This window comes from Ictalurus furcatus, chromosome 20 (genome assembly GCF_023375685.1).
Source record: "Ictalurus furcatus strain D&B chromosome 20, Billie_1.0, whole genome shotgun sequence".
In the NCBI taxonomy this organism is placed as follows: domain Eukaryota; kingdom Metazoa; phylum Chordata; class Actinopteri; order Siluriformes; family Ictaluridae; genus Ictalurus; species Ictalurus furcatus.
Window position 1 is genome coordinate 2,474,277 of NC_071274.1, and position 19,071 is coordinate 2,493,347.

Consider the following 19,071-nt stretch of genomic DNA (forward strand, 5'->3'; position numbering starts at 1 on the left):
TCAAGTTGTGTGGCTTACCTATTATTTTGTATCATTTCTACATATTTTTCAACATTACTTGTACTAGTAAGAAATTTAAAAATATTATTAATATTGCACATTTAAATTTATCTATAAAACAAAATTATACGGTGTGGTATAAGAGGAGTAAAACCCTTCAGGACATGCTGTTCCCATCAACCATTCACTGATGGTCTTATGGACCAATCACTAGCTATGTTTCCATCTACATATTTTTATGCAAATTTTGGGATCTTTTTGTCTATATTCTTGATAGAAGTTATAGTATTTCGTAAATGCGTAAAAGGTTAGTTTGTGGTGCCGTGACCCAAGACAACTACTTTCTTTAAAGTCGCCATGAAATTAAAATGGAAGTTTTGTGGCTTTTAGTGCAGATATGTCAGCCTTAAGGTTATCGCTAAGCTAGTGTGCTCCAAAACAATGACAAAATTCGCATTTAGAAGATTCAAAATTTACAGTCTCTCTCTCTCTCTCTATAACCGATACAGATCAACCGTTTTGATGACATCATTCTGCACTTCTGCTTCTCATCAGATATTCTGTCCAATCAAACACTCTCTATCTGAAGTGTCCAGTCTCCAAACTTATAAAAATCCATGGTATTAACTGTCAAGTGGTAAGTGGGCTGCAAGTTAAATGCTAATGGCTATTTAAAAAGGAGGTGGAGCCACTCGATATGTCCCGCCCTGACTTCCTGTCTCAGGGGAAATTACGTCAACACAACGAATACTTCATATGGACTTTAAATAAATGATAATATATAAATCTGTATTGATATATTATAATATTTCTTAAAATCTCTAAAACCCCAATTGTACTGTATTTTATTCCCTTTCTATTCTAAGTGTCTCCAGAAAATCAGCCTCCTTCGTATAACCTAATCATTCATTCAATATGCAAATGTTCATGATGAATATGCTAATTAGCCTACGACGTCATCTGCGCGCGCTGTTTACCTCTGCAGGTGTGCTCATTAATTACACCTGGACCACCCTTGCAAATACAAACCGGTGACACCGGAGGGCGGCGCGAGTTTTCATCATATTTACGTTTAAACACACCTCTGTGTACAGGGGCGAGCTTTGTAGAACTTGTGAACTTCTCGGAGCTCAAAGTCAAGTAACTTTGTCCTCCTGTTTCTTTTAAATCTTATCAAAACAATCAATTCTGCTGCGTTTCCTGAGGAGAGAAAATGAGCACGCTAGCTGCTCTGACGTAACTGGTGACGCGTTCATCAGCCTCGTGTTTGTTTGTTTTTGTTTGTTTTTGTTTGTTTGTTCGTTTGTTCTTGTTTCCTTTTTCTTCCACAAGTATTTCTGACAGCATGGGATCCAACGGCACAGCAACACGACAAGGTAAACTTTTTTTAAAGTTCAATTAAAAGAAAAAATTAGGAGTTAAACCGGTTTTCTGTCCAAGCATCAGCATCATTATTATTATTATTATTATTATTATTATTATTATTATTATTATTATTGTTATTGTTATTAAGAATTTATGCTACAAACTTCTTTGTATTCACTTCATTAAGACAGGTGCAGCTTCCACACTCAGAGAAAAAAGGGTGTGTGTTTCATACATAAGTTTTATTTCATTTATAAGTTGAAGCCGTTTATTTAATACATTTCTTATTTGGCTGCTTGTTTGTAATTTATTAAATATGAGCTGCTACAGCGTATGGGCTTTTTCCTTACAGACTTGAAGTGAGTAGACTCGTAGTAGATAAAGTGAATAATTTATGTAAAGACTTCGAAACACCAGAGGAATAGTTCTAACATGTTTAACGAAGCAGATTAATTGTAAGCACTTTTATTTGCTGATCTAACGACTGTTCGGTGTCGTTTAGGACGCAGGGCGAACCGAAGGCTTGGATTGTGCCGTCGTTTTATAGCTTTATTCATGTCTTTGTACATAAAATCTCAACGAGTACACAAAAACCTCCTTTTATCCTCCGTTTTGTACTGCACTGATTTTAGATTTGTGGATTGGTCATGAATGTGGGTGGGACCCCATGAAGAAGATTCTCAATTCAGCGATCTGATTGGCTGCTTATTGTGACATCAGACACACCCACGATTGCCTAGTGTTGCTTTGATTGATTGATTGACTGATAGGGAGAGAGTGTGTGCCACCCATCCCACCCTGAGAGCACGGCAGTTGTGCTCACTTGGCCTGGCCACGGTTGGCTGTGGCGTTGTCAGGACATCTCTGCAACCCTTTCCACAAGTTTCTGGTCCTCCATCTCGCCAGAACATGGCCTCACACGTACATCACACCTGGATGACGCCACGTTTGTGCCACAGATGATTACTACTGTAGATTACGGAGCACAGAGACCGCACCTGGTAACGTTAAGCTCTTGTCCTGGATAGGAACAAGCACTCGGTGTGTAATAATAAGCAGTTTTGAAAGAGTGTTTGTTCATAAACACGTGTATGTCAGCGGTTAATAGAATCAGTCATGTGTTACAGGGAAGATAAATATACGGCAGGGCTGAATTAACCAGTATGATGTTGAACTGGTTTTATTGTACAAATTAAATGTTTGCGAGAGCCACATTGCCACTGCTCACCTCGGGCTATTGCTAATTTGACCTTGTGGTCTTTCTTAAAGGTCTCTTAAAGAACTTGTTAAATGTTTTACTTGGCACTGTGTGCACAGCAAGGGCAGTGATAAGGTCCTGTGTTCAGGAAGAAGCTTAAATGGCCAAGACTCAATGCTTATTATTATTATTATTATTATTATTATTATTATTATTATTATTATTATTATATGGCGCTAATGGTACTCGGAGGTGGAACAGGCAGCACTGTTCATTACCGACTGATAACATACACCACCACATACACACCATCTTTAAAAAAAACAAACAAAAAAAAACTAATAGTCGATCAAATAAAAAAATTCCCTTAACCTCCACAAATATTTTGCTAAAAACAAATATGGACTCTATGTGACATGCTCACATTCCGAGCTGTGGCCCTCAAGACACGCCCACTCATATGAAAAGGACCTATAGAGCATCTATAGAATAGACATGCCCACATATCCATATTTGGACTTGGACACACCTTGGGTTAATTCTCCTTGCCGCTAGGCTGGTGCACAGTCATTGTACTGATTTTATTTTATTATTTTATTTTACGATCAGATCTCCAAGAACACACCTTGCTCATTTTTGAGGAACCCACTGAACAGCCATGTTCATTGCTCAAGCCAGATTAATTCCTAAATTACAGTCTGGAATGTACGGTGTGCTAACTGCATGTTGGACTATGACGCGGTCGGATTGACTCCACGCCGATGGATTTGTTGAGCGTGTCGTCGCAATACAAAGAGACAAATCCTACTGAAGTGTGTGAAGTTATGACACGCGTCTTGCTGCACGAAGTAGCAACATGTAACAGCAATATGCGCGTTTAGATGGATTATGTCTGTCTGTCAATGAATGCGTTAGACCTAAGGAATGTCTGGTGTCCTAATTGCTTATGCAACACCGTGTCTTTCCTTGACGTGACCTTAACTTCAACTTCTTGGGTTGTGTTAGTAAGTGTGAGTGGATAATCTGGCCTGTTGAGCAGTAAAAACTCATTCATGTCCCTAAAACCATTTAGTGATGATTGGGGGGGGGTTGCAAAAGGTGCAGTTTTTGAAGGTCTAAATAAAAAAATTAATGGAATAAAAGGTACGTTTTGTTTCCTGGAAATGTACGTTTACCTAATTACAAATGTTCAATTTCAATAACGCAAAAAATAAGAAATGATGTGTTTTTACGTTTCCTCACCAATGCTTAAGTGCATATAATCTCCCTCGTCTCTGCAAAACCTAGACCTCAAACCACACGTTGCTTAATAACCATCAGGAATGTGTGGTATCCTAATTGCATGCTGGACCGATAAAAGAATCGCAGTGAAGTAAACATCCGTTCCCTCTTCAGTGGGTGGACCGTCTGCATCTGGGGTTTTTTGTTTTTAAAGTAAAGCCTCTGACTTTTATTTCCCTTCATACAGTATTCTCCTGGTTACACTCCACCATTTCCGAGCTTGGGTACACATTATGTTTAAATATTAATTCCATTTTCTTTGTTATGGAACGAGTCTGGTAGTGTGTTAATGGGTGACGGGAAGAATTTAATTTATAACTTATTATGGAAATACTGGTGTTAGAAAACGAGAAGAAATAACGTATTAAAGTTCGTTTATTCATTTATTTTTTTTTAAAAGAATGATCTGTAAACTGTTAGAAAGGTGAAGGTCACACCTGTATCTCAGCTTTGTGCGTGGTCTGTGTACAGCTGATGAGTTTCATCTGATGTCCTACTGCAGTGTCTACAATACAAACTAACAATATACAGCACAAACAGATGGGATGTACAATATCCATAAGATACACATTATAACGCAGGACACAGCACAATACCGTGTGTGTATGTATGTATGTATGTATATAAGTGCACAGCCTTGTTTACAGACAATTTACAAGATAAAAAATCATGTATAGAAAGTTTAGACAATGTGCAATACACAAGATGACGGACAGTGTACCAGACTATATACAAAATGAGACGATATATAATGTACAAGACCATATTAACAATATACAAGATAATGTATAAAATATGAAACGGTATACAAGATGTACTATAAAATGAGACGATATACAAGACGATATATCAAATACAAGACGATATATTACAATACGATCTACAAACCTATATACATGATGTGTAAAATGAGACAATAAAGATGTACTATATTGTCTCATTTAAAAATGTGAGACGATGTACAAGACGAGATAAATGACAATGTACAGAATGATATAAAATATACAAGATGTATTCGGCTATATATTAAATGAAACGATACACAATTTATGATGTATATTAGACTACTGTGCATATACAGCGTGGGTTCGAATCTAATATAGTACAAAATATGAAACACTGTATTTAATATTTTATGTGTGACGTTGCCATTTTGAATAACGAATGAATGGCAGGAAGAAGTGTGAGAGCTGCAACTGTATGAATATAGTAAAGTGTAACTATATTATGAATCTCTTTCTCAGTGGATAAATAATCACAACAGGGTGGCTTCCTTTGTGTGATTTTACCCAGTATGACCAATAGATGACGCTATTGCGCTTAATGTTCTCGTATCAGTACTAAAATTGGTAGTTCTTCATCACTTGGAAAGATTAATATTTTGGGTATTACTAGAGCATGTTACAGCTGTTACCACTAATAATACTAGCTAATTCTACTGCGGTGTTTGGTTTTAAATTCCACGTTTTTCATCTCACCTACTGTGCAGTTAGATTTATGAACCTTTTTAACATGTATATTTGCCATATAGGTTATTTTGTATGTATAAAATGATGCTTTATTGCTGTGCATAACACACTGGCCCGTTGATTTACAAACGGGGTTGTGAGACTAATAAAGGCTCATTATATGGTGTCCAGTTTTACGGTTCGATACATGCGTATGTGATCAGACGGTATCTCAATCGACTTAACATAGGCTACGGATTTGAATATACAGATTCAAATAGATTTGTCTTGTTTTTTTTTTAGCTGATCGAGTTCCTTCCTGCAGTGGTTCTCATCCCTTTTGTCTCCAGCTGCGACTCCCCAAAAATGTCCCGCGCTAACCCACGTTACAGCGGCCTCAGGATCTCTGTGCAGGAACACGACTGCGCTGAAAACACTTTTTCTGTGTTTTAATTCGCGACTGCTATAAGCACGTGACCTCTGTTGTCAATAGCACGTCCGTAACGTTATCATACACGACGACGATCAAAAACACAAAAGAACAAACACTGCATTGCTGACCAGAATAAAACCTAGCAACGTACTATTTTTGGCTCTCGCAGCCGTTCTCTTGTTCGCTGCATAACAACAGTGTAATAAATACTTACAGTGGGCCTCATTTAGAAATCTTTTAGTAAGGTCGTGTGTAAGTTGTTTTTGCGTACGCCGAATCGATTTACAAACGCTTCAGAAATGCTGATTTTTCGTCGATCGGGTGCAAAGCACGTTCCTGACGGCTCATTTGCATGTAGTGACGCCCACAAAACGGAAAGGGTGAAGTGTAGAGGCAGCTGGGAGCACGGAAGGAACAAGGAGTGTAAAAGCTGAAAAACAGAAGTGGAAGTTATTTTCACTCACTTTCCTGCCAAAAAAAGTATTTAATATATATTATTATTAATAATAATAATGTGTGCGCTAAATCTTCCTTCAGCCGAGGCGTTTGTTTGCAGTCTACAACCGGCCTGTCCTCTGTTTATATGGCACCATTTCTTTTGACATGATTGAACGAGTAGTTTTTTTTTTTTTTTGGTCTCTAATATTTGGGTTTGTGTTGACTCGCTTTCTTTATTTTTCATATTCTTTAGCTTGTTTTCATACTGGGCAACATTTGCTGCGGTTCGAATCCGGTGCAAGTGTTCCCGACACCCCCGTGGCGTTGATCTGGTTTCAGACTCCCTACGTTCTACTGAACCCTGGTGCATTTGCGTTCATCTCGTCCTCACAAACACGCGTGGAGAACACATGACTCACCATATTTTTATTTATTATTATTATTATTATTATTATTATTATTATTTTGGTGCTGTTATAAACAGCAGTGGCCCTCCTTTGTGTTCCATAACGTTCCCCTGCCGCTCATGGTACACTCGTGTTGTGGAAGCTAACCATATAATCGGCTAAAACGCAGTGGTGGCTTTGCAGTTAAGGCTCTGGGTTACTGATCAGAAGGTCAGGGGTTCAAGCCCCAGCGCTGCCACTGTTGGGCCCTTGAGCAAGGCCCTTAACCCTCTTTGCTGACCCTGTGCTCTGACCCCAACTTCCTACCATGCTGGGGTATGCGAAGAAAAGAATTTCACCATGCTGTAATGTATACGTGATCAATAAAGATTCAGTCATTCAACCGAACTGGGGCCACTTCTTTACCTTGTAGTCCCGGGTTCGGTACCGGGTTACCAAATTTTCATGCAAACCTGTTTCTTTGTTCTGTTTCGGACTAAACTGCCAGTGTGAAAGCCCCTTTAATATCAACAATCTTAAAACGGTGGTGCCCAATCTTATCCGGAAAGGGCCGGTGTGGGTGCGGGTTTTCATTCCAACCACGCAGGAGCCACACCTGAATCCACCTGTTTAATCAGCTGATCTTGGCTTTCAGTAGACTCAGGTGTGGCTTCTGCTTGGTTGGAATGAAAACCTGCACCCACAAATGGCCTTTCCGGATAAGATCGGACACCCCTGATCTAAATCGACTAGTTTTCACGAAAAAGTTTCTCGATGCTACTCTTAGTCCCTGACCGAGTAAACTAGCATGACGATGCGACTCCAAAGCTCTTCCATACATCGCTCTGGATAAGGGTGTTTTTGCAAAATGCTGTAAAAGTCATAAAAAAAAAAAAAAGAGCAAATATTCTAGATAGAAAAGTGCAGTAATCCGTGCACATTAGATGACCTGAAGTCGATCAAATTAAGGGTTAAGTGAGTTAAGGTGTAAATTTACCCGCACTCAGGAGCACGAGGAGGACAAACAAGGATTTATTATTATTATTATTATTATTATTATTATTATTATTATTTGTATTGAGAGAGGAAAAAGAAAAAGCATCGTTGTATACGATACCCAGGTCTAACCGCGATATTTTCTCACCAGGTTATCATATCGGGTCACTTTCAAATCGTAACACACGAACGAAGTGCAAGAGTGTGTACACTAGGCGCGTGTGGCTAATTATAAACCGTGCATGTCATTAATGTATTACAGGGCGCTCCTAGAAATGAACAAGAACACTAAGTAATATGTAAAACTAGTATGTTAGTGCAGGCTGCAATGTAGAATTGGTGTTATGCGTCTATTGTATCTTCCTGAAACGTGGCGCGCGCTACTCTTTCTCTTTCTTTCTTGATCCGGAATGTCTGTCTCTCTCTCTCTCTCTCTCTCTCTCCTCCCTTCATAAGCGCCCTGGAAAGGGTGCAAAACAACCCCTCGAACATCCTACCAAGTGCACTAGATGTGCAGCAGGTGGTTGTTTGTGATCGAGGCTTTTAACCGACTCGCTCCTTCCAGGTTGCGTTGCTTTTGTAATTCTAGACGCGAACTTTGCATGGTCCACGCCCAGGGTGAGATATGAGCTCAGCACTTCCACTGGCTGTGTCTTATTCGAGTGGGGATCCTGTCAGGGAAAAGGGCCGCCATGCAGTGCGTACGGAAGCAGCCGAAAAGGAGCAAGTCGCAGGAATTACTTCATCAACAGCAGAGTGAGAGAGCCACCAGCGTTAACCTGAGCCTCCTGGGTAGGACCTGTGTTCCTTCATTCCTCTTCCGACCTGGGATGCTGGGTCTTCTACGCAGCGGGTGTTTCTTTATTTAGTTTCCGCTGCACCTTGCTGTTTAGGGTTGTCATGTTGTTACTTTGTATTGTGTTCGTTTATTCATTTATTGTTCTGGAGAGCTGCTGGAGTATGTGAAATGTTGCACGGAAATGTATCCATTTCTCCCGGAGTTGAACCCTCTGAAAACCCTTTTCCTCGCTTAGTGTAAAGCAGAATATTAAAGATGGGATTAAATCCCACACAAACGCAGCATCTGTGCGTGAAAGAGCATTCAGTACAAGTCACTACATGTACATTTTGTGCTCCTGTTTGTTTGTGTTCTTGGGAATGAAATCTAGTAGGCTTGAAGAATAAGAGCATATTTTTGTGGTGGTTATTTCATAATGCCAAGTTTCACTTCCTGGTCTTCTTTTTGTTAGGGTTTTGTTTTTTTTTTTTTAATAAAGGAAAAGAAGAAGGAGAAGAAAAAACACCACTAGGACTGCACGATATATCGTATCGTGTAATTGTTATCACGATTGCAGTGATTTTTGGACTGATGTATTAAAATGCCTGCAATATGCAAATGTCTCCTACAACTAGTCTCGAAATGTTTTACTGCCGTGAGTATTATCCTGACCTTCAGAACCTGCAAACAAATTTGTGTGCATGGGTAAGTCACGGCGTTTGCATGATCCAGGCAGTGGAAGTTAGTCTGAATAATCGCAGGTGCATCAAAAAAAAAAAAAAAAAAAAAAAAAAAATTCTGATGTATTGATTTGATTCTTTAGCAAATGATACGATGCGCTGTAATATGTGTGTGTGTATATATGTGTATATATATCTCTTGCTTTCCCCATGACTTGAACTGCATATCTGACGAACCCGTGCAAGATCAGCATGTGGTTTTTTTTTGTTTGTTTGTTTGTTTTTTTTTGTTTTTTTTTTTGTTTTGTTTTGTTTTTTATCTTGGTCCGTGTGCTGTCCTGTGCAGCCGTACCTCACGCGTCCCCTCCTCTCTTTCGCAGGCATGGACGGAGATCCGGATTTGAATTTTCTTCTGAACGGCGCAGAGCTCGTGAAGGTTCGCTCGGGCTCGTGGAGGAAGGCGCGATTCTACAAGCTGCAGGAGGACTGCAAGACCGTGTGGCACGAGTCCAAAAAAACCCTGCGGCCAAAGCACACCTGTGAGTCCATCCCACACACGTGTGTCGCACAGCACAATGGCCAATGTTGAAATAACAACTTTGCAGTGTTTATATAAAGTCCAGCTGGAGGCAAATGAAGCCTGTAAGAGAGAGTGGAAGAGCTAGATGAACTCCTAGAATGCTTGATTTATATGACGATAAGCATCGCACAGACGTGTGAGAGTGATATATTTTTACCCAACAAATTCATCAATGGTACTTACAAGACCAGTCGTCGTAAAGAAGCAAAAGACTGTAACAGTATAGTGGAGTTTAGTCTTGATTTTTAAAATAGTTTTGAAGACTGGTACACACTGAGACTGTGATCAACTGAGACTGACCCTACAGAGGACACGCCCCTTTCAGTAGGACTGACCCCACTGAGGACATGGCCCTTACTCATAGTGACTTGAAGACACAGAGGACACGCCCCCTTACTTCTGCCTTCATGCTATACAATATACCACAACAGGTCTTTTATTGTTTTGTTTTTTTTACCATTTTATTAGCGACAGTTTTATCAGCATCCTGCTCACCAAGTCTGATAAATCATACATCACCGAGGCCAAGGTTTATCCGAGTAATGCTTAATCGTTTAAACTCTTAGCATAACACCTTACTCTCATTAAAAAAAAAACAAACATTTCCTATTAGTTACACTGGATGTACTGATTAATTCATGATCATTACTTAAGTATTTTAAATGAATAACTAAATGATAAGCTTTGATTTTTAGGGCTTAAGGCTATAATAATGACTCATTGTGTATTTATGGACTTGTCGTGTGTTTTTATATGACGGATATTTTCTTTTTGTAAGCATGCGTCTCTTATTCCGAAGCCGGTTGTGAAGCAAGAAAAGCATGTGATGGTTGCCATAGCGATGCCGTTTTATTGCCCCGACATCTGTGATAAACCATTAAGACAGGCTGACCGATTGCTTCCTGCAGGGACCATGCTGCGTTTGTGTGGTGGTGTTGTTTTTTTGTTTTTTTTTTATAGATCTGATCACGCTTCAACTCACAGACTACTGTACATGCAGTGCTGTTTACGCTGTAAAACTGGACACCACATGATATTTTTAAAAACTTTGTTGGCAAATTGACATTGTACAAAAGGAATCTAACAATTCGGGATGATTCTGGTTACAGGAAGTTAATCCGCTACGTTGTGGTAACAGTGACCGCTCAATCACACCTCCCTGTCGTTGATCATTTTCCTATACAAGCATGGTTATTCCTTACTATATTCATATCATATTCCCCAGCCCTAACTGGACCATTTTTAAAAATAATAAAAAAAAATGTTCTTTCTCCCCCCCCCCCCCCCCTTCCCTCCCCTCAGTTTCCATTGAGGATGTAGTGTGTGTGCGCACCGGCCGGCAAACAGAGGGTCTCAGAAAGTACACGGAGGAGTCGTTAGAATCGCGGGCATTCTCCATCCTGTTCAAGGGCCACCACAAAAACCTGGACCTGATCGCCAACACCGTGGAGGAGGCCAAGCACTGGGTGTCGGGCCTGGAGAAGATCATCTCCAACATGAGCAAGCTCAGCCAACAACAGAGGACCGAACAGTATCCTTCGCATTTCTTATTCATTATGTCGCGTTTCATACAGTTTAACTAAAGGGGGGGAGGGGGGGCTTTTTACTGGAAGTTCTTTAGGAATATGCGCTGTTATTGAACATGAAGCTTATCCAGCTTTAAATGGTGATTTGTGCAGCGGTGTTTAGCCTTACATCGTTGCATCAGCTGGATCTTCAACTGTCTGCGTAAGGCGGATATAAACTGCGACACGAAGATGAGTCCAGAAGAGGTGAAGCGCTTCCTGCACGACATCAACGTCGAAGTAGACAACGAGTACCTCAAGTTACTATTTGAGGTGATTAAAAAATTATTTATATATATATATATAAAAATATAAATGAAGTTACCCAGCACATTATATACACCTTGTTGATTGTGTGTTCTTGAATATACTGGCGTCTTTCTCACACGTGCAGAAATGTGATCAGTCCAAAACTGGCTTACTGGAGGGAAAAGAAATTAAGCTCTTCTATGAGATCCTGACCGACCGGGAAGAGATCGGTGTGATCTACGAAACGTACGCGAAAACCGAAGGACTCATGAGCGCTGCCGACCTGCTGGACTTCCTGGTCAAGGAGCAGAGAGAGAAGGTGGATCTGACTCACGCCGCTCAGCTCATCGAGAAATACGAAGTAGATGAAACGGGTAAATATCGTATCGCACGTTATTCCACAGCAGTGTCGAGTCCTCGAATCTGATCGGTCAGAAGGTGTGGATTGAATCTCACGGTTATGTTAATGCGCTCGTCCTTAACGGATCTTTTCTATCGTGACAAATTATAAAACAAATCGATTTTTACACTGATTTTATCTTATGCATTACACTATTTACACGTGATCTAGTCATGTGTACAGGACTGCTGTATTGTCTCTTATTCAGCACTGGGATTTACTTGAGGTTTGACATTTCAGGGTTTTTTTTTTTTAGATGAAAATTCAGGAAGTACACCACTGCACTTCTAAGCATTTTTTTTTTTTTTAAATAAAAAGTGACTGCAGCAGTACAGGATAGAGTCCACGCACAAGGTCAACGTTTTGCATGACGCTCTGCAAGCAAATCTCTGCACGGCAGTGGGCGTGTCCGGCAGTGTGCTCTTTCTGCTCTTGTTATTGTTTCAGCAAAAGTTAACATGCTTAAAAAAAAAAATCATAAAAAAGACGACCGCAACAGTAGAACCGTGAAGTTACTAATAAATAAATATATAATAAATATTACTTTTGCAGGTTTTTATTTGTGTGGGACCAAAAAAAAAAAAGGCAAGGCAAACAATTCAGAAACTGCAACAAATCCCGAATCGCCTTCGTTCATCAAATGGCACCTTTTTAGAAATCCTCTCTAACAAACATTTGCTTTTGCCAGTCATGCACTTCTGCACCTTTTTGCATACATTTGCTTGTTTCGCCTCCACCTCAACAGCCAAAGCAAAGCAGCTGATGACGAAAGACGGCTTTCTGATGTTCCTGAACCAGCCCGACGCGCTGATCGTGAGCCCGGCCCGTAAGAGCGTGTACCAGGACATGACCCAGCCGTTAAGCCACTATTTTATCTCCTCCTCTCACAACACGTACCTTCTGAAAGACCAGCTTAAAGGCCCGAGCAGCACCGAGGGCTACGTCCGGTACGTGCGGCTCAGTTTTACACACCGAGGCTATAATTCTGTCTTTGTTTGTTTGTTTGTTTGTTTGTTTGTTTGTTTTTTAAACCAGCCATGTTGTTCTATTGTTCCCTGGCAATCTAGTGTTCCAGCTGTATAATGTTTTTAAAACACTCAGGTTATCTTCACCACATCTTGTGTATGAGCAAGATAAACAAAATTTTATGCAAATACACACCAACTGGCCAAACAATCTAAAAATCACTTCTTTTTTTTTTCTTTTCTTTTCTTCACGCTTCAACTGGTGAATGTCCAGCAACAAAATACCCACTGATTTTATAAAAAATAAATAAATACGTAAATAAACAGAGGGGTTTTATCTTGAGTCAGAAATGTAATATGTAATATTTTTGACCTTTTACATAACCTAAGTTACCAAAAAAAAAAAAAAGAAAAGAGGGGTGGACCCCTCTAGTGACCTATACCGATGCATATTATACACGACTGTTATAAGCTTGTTATAACCTCCTGCCAGAGCGCTAATGAAGGGCTGCCGCTGCGTGGAGCTGGACATCTGGGACGGCTCAGACGGGGAGCCGGTTATCTACCACGGCTACACGTTGACCTCCAAGATCCTCTTTAAGGACACCATCCAAGCCATTAAGGAGTACGCCTTTAAGGTAACGGCACGAATTATCAAAAGACGTTCCAGGAAGTCGAATAAGATGTGGTGTGCGTTTTTATATATAACTGTTTGATGCTATTTAAGGCTTTTACACGGCAGGGGAAAAAAAGGAGCAGTGAACTAACTAGCCTAGCTTGCTCTCTAGATTTATTAGTCTCAGTAATGCAGATGACAGACAGAACTTTCACCAGCACTTTGTTCTCCATGTTTGTCGTCGTTGGCTACAAGATGGCGGGTGTTTGTGTTTTTTTTTTTTTTTAAACTCCGATGCAACCTCTTTTTGCTTTACAGCATGGCCTGTTTGTTGTTGCTGCTGTTAAAATAGTTACATCAGTGTGCACGCATCGAGTGCAGTGCATATTTGCTTTCATTTGTATTCACTCAGCCCCTGCGTGGTTTCGTTCCATTCTGTATACTCAATGTTTATATTGTCTCCAGAGCATCTGTTGTCATGGTGACCGGCGTCCCGGGTTACTCGTGGTTGAATCTGTGCTGCTCTGCTCGTCTGACAGCATCCTGTGGCTTGAATGACGGAAATAACACTCACGACCGTGTGTGGTGGTTGTAGGTGTGCGACGTGCACGACGTGGCATAGCAAACATTTTAGAAACAAGTGTCAAACTGTCCTCTCACGTTCCTCCGCAGACGTCAGAGTACCCAGTGATCCTGTCCCTGGAGAACCACTGCAGCGTAGACCAGCAGAAGCTGATGGCTGAGCACATGATCTCCATCCTGGGTAGTGCACTGATCACCAAACCCCTGGGAGAACACATGCCCACAGCGTTGCCCTCTCCAGAGGTACGGGTATCTGTGCAGAGCATGAGGAATTTCACCCTTTCTCGCTCTCTCTCTCACACACGCCAGTTTTTCCCCAGTGTGCTTTTCACACGTCTGTTTATAGACCCCTCTATGAGCTGGCTTTTTGCCGTACCAGAACTAAATCTATATTTAAAAACATAATTGTTTGTCTGTACATCACCAACTAAGCTAATGGACGTAAAGTGACGCATACAGGTCAAAGATGAAAACGGTAAAAACATTTCACATGTGGTCTTCTTAGAAATACATTCATTTGAACTTTTGTTACTTTATTTATTTATTTTTATATATAGAGAGAGAGAGAGTTGTGATTTGAGAAATTATTTTGAGTAACAATTCTGAATTTTTCTGTTAATGTGGGGACATTACGTGTGTGTGTGAGGGATCTGTGTGGCAGATTTGCTTTAAATGGAATTTGATCTATCCCGAAGGACGGCCGTCGTGGTCGTTTTTAAAACGCGTAGTAGGCTGTAAGTATAGTTTCTAGTTTCTTCTGACTGAGGACACTGACGAAAACTCGGTATGCAAATGATATCAATTTGGTTGGTGGCTGCTTGATTAGCATGCTCTCTTTAAAAAAAACAAACAACAACAAAAAAAACCCCTTTAAGCGAATTGCGTTGTTTTCTTGAGTTTTATAAAAAAAAAAAATTTAAAAAAAGGGACTATATTTCCATTGTAAGAAAAGAACAGTAACCTCGTCGATGGAAGCTGGCGGCAGAAAGGAGTATTGTGTACGGTTCTGGCGTGCGAAGCGAGGATTTACGTTCTGTTGGAACGGAAGAGTGTTTTCATTCCACATATCGCTGCAGTATGTGAGGAATGCTCCGTCCACAAGCACGGTACCGTCTGAAAGCTGGAACCCCTTCACGGCTTTCCTCCATGAGGCGCGGAGCGAGAATGACCGAGCGGTCGTTTCGATCGCAGGAGGAACGGGTAATCGTAGCCTACCCCTTTTGTTTGGCCGCGTTCACCTCGGTCAAGGTGTGGCTCTGCTTCTTCGCTGCTGATCCTCGCATAAATGCCCTGGTAATATTTCACCCCCTAGCAATCTGCAAAACCACGTGCTCCGTGTTGTCATTGGTGTAACGCCAAACTGCACCCTGTAATTATAATTAAAAAAGAAATATGTTTGGATTCCCACTAATGTTGACTCAGTAAACAGGGTGTACTAATTAAAGAGAAAATAACGAAATGATCTCTTAAGTTAATAAGACGGTCATTCAGCTTATTAATGGAAAAATGCATTCCTCTGTCTAGACTTTAACTTTTCTTGTTCCTAAGTGCTGACACTGGAGACTCCTTCCTTAAATGCTAACTAAGCATCTCCTTATAGAAAACCTCACCGGATCCACGTGTGTGTTTCTTTATTATCAGGCTTAGATTGTGGCACGTTTCCCATACAACTCTTCCTGAACGCGTTTGATAAAGAGCCTCATGTTAGCTTTTTGCTGCTCCTCAGGAGCTGAAGGGTCGGTTTCTGATCAAAGGCAAATGCCTGAACAAGCTGGAGGATTACTTCTCAGACCAGAGGGCTACAGAAGATGAAGAAGGGTCTGTGACGGAAGAGGAAGACTCCCGTGATGATGAAGAGGAGGATCATCCTGAAAACGATAAGGTTCGCTGAAACCACCGTCTTCACCGTATCGGGTCTATTGCATGTATACAAACATCCTTTGTTCACTTTTTTTGCTTGAGTTGTTGACTTTATTTATTTATTTATTTATTTATTTATTTATTTATTTATTATTTCTCTGGCCTTAGAAGTCAAAGACACTGAAGCTAGCTAAAGAGCTCTCAGACCTCGTCATCTACTGCAAAAGCATCAAGTTTCAAGGATTCGAGCGCGCGCGGACTCAGCAGTCGTTTTACGAGATGGCCTCTTTTAAAGAATGGGACGCACTGAATCTTGCCGAGAAGTCAGGTGTGTCTGACGTTAAAGCTTATGTCGTTTAAATACACACATCTTGCTGAATCATCTGTAGCTGTATCTGACTGTATTTATTTTTGCAGTAACTGAGTACATCCGTTATAATGTGGACAAGCTGAGTAGAGTTTACCCCTCGGGGGCGGTAAGGACAAATTCCTCCAACTTCGACCCCGTGCCTCTGTGGAACGCCGGCTGCCAAATCGGTAAGACTGCGGTGTACTGATAAAGGAGGAGTACATCTTTATCCCATTACGGTCGCATTTAATGTTGTGCATCGTCTTCCGTGTCTCCTCCAGTGGCCCTCAACGTCCAGACCCGGTGCGCAGAGATGGATCTCAACCAGGGCCTGTTCAGCCAAAACGGACAGAGCGGCTACGTCCTGAAGCCGGCCTACCTCCGAGATAAAGAGTCCGAGTTCGACCCAATCACGCTCGTCAGAGGACCGTGGCTCAAACACATCGAGTTCCACGTGATGGTCAGCACTCTAATTCCATCGTATACCTACAAAATAAGAATCATTTTGATTTAAGAATAAAGGATTCACGCGTGGCTTTTGAGGACGTTTGCCTTTTTTTTTTTTTTTTTTTAAACCAGAAACACCACACTAGCTTTGATTTTCTGTTCATGCGGTTATGATCAGCGCTGTGATGTAATGATTTTCTGTTCCTCGACCATGTTTTGAGAAATTTGCACTCCTCTTGTTCCGGTGGATCAGGTGATCTCGGCGCAGCAGTTACCCAAAGTGAGCGAGAAGTCTCTATCCGTCGTAGATCCCCTGGTGCGAGTGGAGATCCACGGCGTGCCTGCGGACACGGCCAAAAGAGAGACGAAGCACGTTCAGAACAACGGTACAGTCGCGATTCCTGCCGGTTTACTCCCGACGTAAACACGTAAAAGTTTGCGCTCTGAGGAGAAACCGGATCGGGATGTTCTATATAAAAAAGTTTATTTAATTCCTCTTCAAACCCAATCCCCGATTTACACACCAAAGTTGAGTATTTTACCATTTATTTTTTTTTATTTAGTGAAGCAGGTGTGGCCTCTGTGCAGGTCAATCTCAGTAAATTTTAATATAAATGCAAAAATTTGGAATTGGAACGTTGTTCAGAATTTGCATCAGACCAAATCTGAACCTGAATTTCACAAGTAAGGGTGTGGGGTCTCAAATTCAAAATGATTCAATTAAACGTTCAACCTCTCCTAGTTATGAATTCATAACATCTGGGTAACTTTCACTGGGCGAGATTTATACAGCAGCGGATATATTCATACCGGATCGTAAGACTCGATCCTCTTTTTCTGAAGCCATTTTTCCTGAAGGTTTGATTGTAAAATTCAAACTCCGTAGTCGTGGCCTTCCACTCGTCGAAGCGATTAAAATCTGCTTGAGATCAAATGGTGCTTGAGGGAGAATTTTTATCATCTTTCAAGTTAACGTTGACGTACGGCGGTTTGTCTCTGGAGATCGTCGAGTCCTGTAAATTTTCTCCTCTACAGCAAGTTTGTGGGGAAATTACGCTCAAGCGAATTCAAACCTAAAGCCTTCAGTCTTTTGTTTTGATGCGTTTTCTTGCTCAGCAATATAACTAGCGTTCGCAGTGTCAGCGAAAACTTTGCTTGTAACCTACTTTCTTCTTAGGCCTGCTTCCGTTTACTAATCCGGTTCCTTAAGGAACGAACATCGACTTTTAACTCTGATGACCTCCGTTCCAGAGTTAATACACGTTTCCCTCCAGATTAATCTCCCTGTGCTTGATCGACACTGTAATTTATGAAATGAAGACATGTGAAATCCTTAGCTCGAGGGCATCCTGGCACAAACCAGGATGTTTTTCCTGTGTGGAGAAAGTAATTACGGAGGAGGATAAAGCTTTAGAGTAACACACACACTCTCTCTCTCTTTCTTCTTATCATCAAAGGTTTCAACCCCATGTGGAACGAGAATTTCCAGTTTGACCTGTACGTGCCCGAACTCGCCCTGGTGCGCTTCGTGGCTGAGGATTACGATACCGTGTCCAGCAACGACTTCATCGGCCAGTGCACAGTCCCCTTCGCCAGCCTACAGACCGGTCAGTGATCACACCACACCATTCAGAACAACCTTATGAGTTGAGGACTGTACGAGATGCACTCACTTCACTCCTCATCAAAATAATTAAGAACTTCCCTATATATATAAATAATATAAACAAAACACATCCTGAACTTGTTTTCCTCTGCAGGATATCGCCATGTACCACTGTATGACCAGAACGGAGACCTCCTCCCTTCAGCTCAACTTTTTGTTCACCTCATGGCTGTGGAAGCAGAATAAGTCTTAAAGACCCGTTCTTATTCCGACGCTTCCCGTCCGGGTCGAAAAACCCGAATCTGGCCGAGGCGGAAAAAGCGGAACCGGAACAGAATTAAGAGCAGGGACCGCTGTTTTGATCATTTAACCAGTACGACACTGTAGAACGTTTTAAACCTTCTCCTAACGTCCACCATGTCAACACTAAGCAACTGAACATGTAGCTGTAGTATAAATATCCTGACCAATTAACAAACTAGATGAATATTTTCTTATAGATCTCTTTTTGTTAGATGTTTTTAAAGAGTGCTACTTGGCTTCTAATACATTCCACTATTTAAGATTTTAAACCATGTGTCTTTTTTGTGTGTATGAATTGAAAACCGAATAAAATAACCAGCTGTAGTCCAGACTACAAGCTGCCACTTCTGAAAATCTGTGTGCTGTAAGACGTTCCTTGTTCTTTCATACGGTGCCAGGTTGGACGGGCGAGCAGTAAACAGACCCTGTGCCAACACGAGGATGGCATGCAGGAAGTGGATGATTTCGGCGAGTCTGAAAGAAAACCGTCTGATCAGAAGAGTCTCTAGGCAGCGTGTGTGGATTGTAGCCAGGTGTTTCTGGTAG

The 19,071-nt window shown here is 41.1% G+C and overlaps 1 protein-coding gene across 2 annotated transcripts; it reads left to right on the top strand.

Moving 5' to 3' along the window:
- Window positions 1–1,040: 1,040 nt before the first annotated feature.
- plcd1b (phospholipase C, delta 1b) lies at window positions 1,041–18,869 on the top strand. Of its 2 annotated transcripts, none has more exons than XM_053651700.1 (15): window positions 1,041–1,376; window positions 9,384–9,542; window positions 10,886–11,114; window positions 11,292–11,421; window positions 11,543–11,771; window positions 12,543–12,744; window positions 13,256–13,400; window positions 14,051–14,203; window positions 15,687–15,842; window positions 15,989–16,148; window positions 16,238–16,357; window positions 16,451–16,629; window positions 16,870–17,002; window positions 18,074–18,223; window positions 18,377–18,869. In XM_053651700.1, the coding sequence occupies exons 1-15, from the start codon at window positions 1,346–1,348 to the stop codon at window positions 18,466–18,468; spliced, it is 2,268 nt and encodes a 755-aa protein (XP_053507675.1). In that variant the 5' UTR covers window positions 1,041–1,345; the 3' UTR covers window positions 18,469–18,869. The 2 variants fall into 2 exon arrangements, with proteins under 2 accessions (XP_053507675.1, XP_053507674.1); XM_053651699.1 differs by lacking the exon at window positions 1,041–1,376 and adding an exon at window positions 8,033–8,337.
- The last annotated feature ends 202 nt before the right edge of the window (window positions 18,870–19,071 follow it).